This window comes from Mus caroli, chromosome 2 (assembly GCF_900094665.2).
Source record: "Mus caroli chromosome 2, CAROLI_EIJ_v1.1, whole genome shotgun sequence".
Classification (NCBI taxonomy): Eukaryota; Metazoa; Chordata; class Mammalia; order Rodentia; family Muridae; genus Mus; species Mus caroli.
The window spans coordinates 32,911,749-32,914,786 of NC_034571.1; the positions used below are offsets into that span (position 1 = coordinate 32,911,749).

At 38.4% G+C, this 3,038-nt stretch overlaps 1 protein-coding gene across 1 annotated transcript; it reads right to left on the minus strand.

Annotated features, from left to right (window-relative positions):
• Nucleotides 1-1,568: 1,568 nt before the first annotated feature.
• Nucleotides 1,569-2,546, minus strand: LOC110289440 (olfactory receptor 1361-like). The gene has a single exon (XM_021155643.1). The coding sequence runs from the start codon at nt 2,544-2,546 to the stop codon at nt 1,569-1,571; it is 978 nt and encodes a 325-aa protein (XP_021011302.1).
• Between the last annotated feature and the right edge of the window lie 492 nt (nt 2,547-3,038).

Sequence of the window (3,038 nt, forward strand, 5' to 3'; positions counted from 1 at the left end):
CAGGCCTTCAGGAAAGCAGGAGAGTGTGGGGCAGGGCATGGCATGAGGTGCTGTTTACTGCTGTTGCCCTGTTGTCTAATAGGAGACAGAAAGGGAGTGGATCTGAGTGAGAAGAGAGGTGGAGAGTCAATGGGAGGAGTAGGTGGAGGGGAAGTTATGTGAGAGGAAATTGATTTCAGTAAAAAGAAAAGACAAAAAAAATAAGGATAAATTGACTTCTTTCCCTATTTATATCCTTTCTATTTATTTTTCTTGTCTTACTGGTTTTGTTATTGATCTTAGTAGGAACTCTGAGTTTTTCTCCATTTCATTTGAAATTGGCTACAGATTTGCCATGCATAGCTTTTATTATGTTGAAGCAATCTCCCATCACCCCTACCCTTTCCATGACTGTCTTCCTAAGGGAAAGTTGGATTTTGTTGAACATTTCTCTGAGTTTAATGAGATGATCATGTAATTTCAGCATTTGAGTCTATTTATGTGATGGATGACATATATTGATTTACATACAATGATCCATCCATGTGTTTCAGGAATGAAATGAACTTGGTTGTAATGATGAATTCTCATTCATTTATTTGAAATACTTTTTGATAATTTTATACATGGGTGCTATATTTACATCATTTTCTCATCTCTCTTTTCCTTCCCCAACTAGTCTTGTTTCTTCTACTGCCTTTCAAATTCATGACCTTTCTCTTACTCAATATTCATTTACACACACACACACACACACACACACACACACACACACACACACATCCCTAACTGAATCCATTTAGTGTCTCTTATATGCAATACATCCTGCTCCATATATGTTAAGGTTTATTGTTAAGTTTTCCTGCCATGTTTAGAAGATAATATCTTCTGGTCCTCTGGCTCTTACAATCTTTTCACCTCCTCATCTGTGATTCCCCCTGAGCATAAGGTATAGAAATTCTGTTGTAGGTGTATTGGTTGGGGCTGAGTAGCCAATAGACACACGCTCTCTACATGTATACATTATGGCTTTCTGATATCAGTGACCTATACTAAGCGCTATAGAACAGTTAATGGATAAAAATGGAAAAGTTGTTTCACTATAAGCATTTAATGTATTACATTACAATGAGAGGACAGATTCTAAAAATGATATTATGAAAATATTCAGAAACTGTTCCCTATTCCATAATTTATGCAAAATCCACTTGTGTGAATAACAGATTTATAATTCACATCAGTTTCTCTCTGAAGAGAGTATTTGAAAAAAAATCACTAAAACAATGGCAGTTCTTTATACCACACTGATTTGATATCAGTTAACTTATGTTTCTCTAGGTTACAGGGTTCACAAGTAAAATGAGATATTTGGGTTTAGTGATTTTAAAGAATATTCTTAGTTTCACTGAGATGAGATTGATTCACCATGAGTCAAAAGAGTCCAGAACTATTCATTCATTAACTCACTCATTCCTAACTCAACCAATGGAGTGTTGATAGCAAAAACTATTCCATAGGAATATGAATTGTAGACATTATGAAGAGACCACTTCACCTATCTGCAGTGTTTTCAGACTAACCCTTGCTTCTCAGGAGATTCGCTGGCATGTGTTGTGGGAAATCCAAGCTGGACACCGCCTGAGATATAGTTTCCCAAAAAGCCTCCACAGAGCTCCTTTAACTTCCTGGTTCCTGAGGCTGTAGATTAGTGGATTTAACATGGGAGAAATGAGTGTGTAAAAGATGGCAACCTGTCGATCTTGTTCTAGATTGTAGCTGGATGATGGCTTGAGGTACATGTGAACCAAAGAACCAAAGAGAAACATCACAACAAGAACATGAGAGCTACAAGTGGACAGAGCTTTCTGCAGGGCAGCAACTGAGTGCATGTGAGCTATAACAATACCTATGCGAACATAGGAGCCAAAAATAAAGAAAAAGGGGCTTACCACCACAGCTACACCCTCAGTGAAGATTAACATTTCATTGACCACTGGTCGAGTACAGGAGAGCTTCAGTAGAGGAGTGATGTCACAGAAGAAATGGGTGACCTTGTTGCCACAGAAGGTTAAACGAGTGACCAACACACTGTACAGGAGACTGTTAAGGCTGACCACCACCCATGAGGTCAATGTTATTCGCAGACAGAGGCTATGGCTGACAATGGCAGAGTATCTTAAAGGGTCACAGATGGCAACATAGCGGTCATATGCCATTGCACCAAGCAAGTGAACTTCCATACTGCCCACTGTCATAAAGGAAAAGAGCTGTGTCATGCAGCAGTTATAGGAAATGGTTCTGTTTACAGAAAGTGTGTGCACCAGCATCTGGGGAACAATGATAGTTGTTAGAGATATGTCAATCAAGGAAAGCTGACTGAGAAGGAAGTACATGGGGGTATGAAGCTTGGGGTCTGAGCAAGCAACAAGCACTAGTAGGGTATTGCCCAAAACTGCCATCAGGTACATGATAAGGACAACTCCAAAAATAACTGGCTGCATCTCTGGCTGGCTGGACAATCCCAACAACACAAATTCAGTCACTTCTGTCCTGTTTTTAGTAGCCATAAATTGTGCACTACATTACCTGTAAAAAAGGGAAGAAGATCAGAGCTGGAAAAGAAGATGTCAAAGCCCAGCCATATCACAGTTATCTGCATCCCAGATTGGGTAACTGGGGAACTTGTGAAACCTGTGCTTTTTAATTAAAAATCATTATAAACATTTTTTTAAAATGTTAAGCCACTCTCTGGAGTGAAGATATCCTTCTCACTTTAAGCACCAAGAAACTCAGTTTTGTTCTTCTGATAACTGTGTTGCATTAAATCAACTAAACTTACTCAAGATGTGAACAGATGTGAGTAAGATAAGCTCTGATTTTTTAGTGGCTTTTTTCTTCACAGAATTTGATTCTCACACCTTTTCAAATCAAAATTTCAGTATAAATGGATCAAGAGGTATACCAGCCTTTGCATGCTGCTGTACAAATATACATTTTGATAAGGTAATAAATTTATAACTATTTAGTCTTAGCTTCTCAGTGGTCTGTACTTTTATGCC

Coding starts and splice junctions, on each gene's coding strand:
- LOC110289440 (XM_021155643.1), bottom strand. CDS start 2,546: ATGGCTACTAAAAACAGGACAGAAGTGACTGAATTTGTGTTGTTGGGA.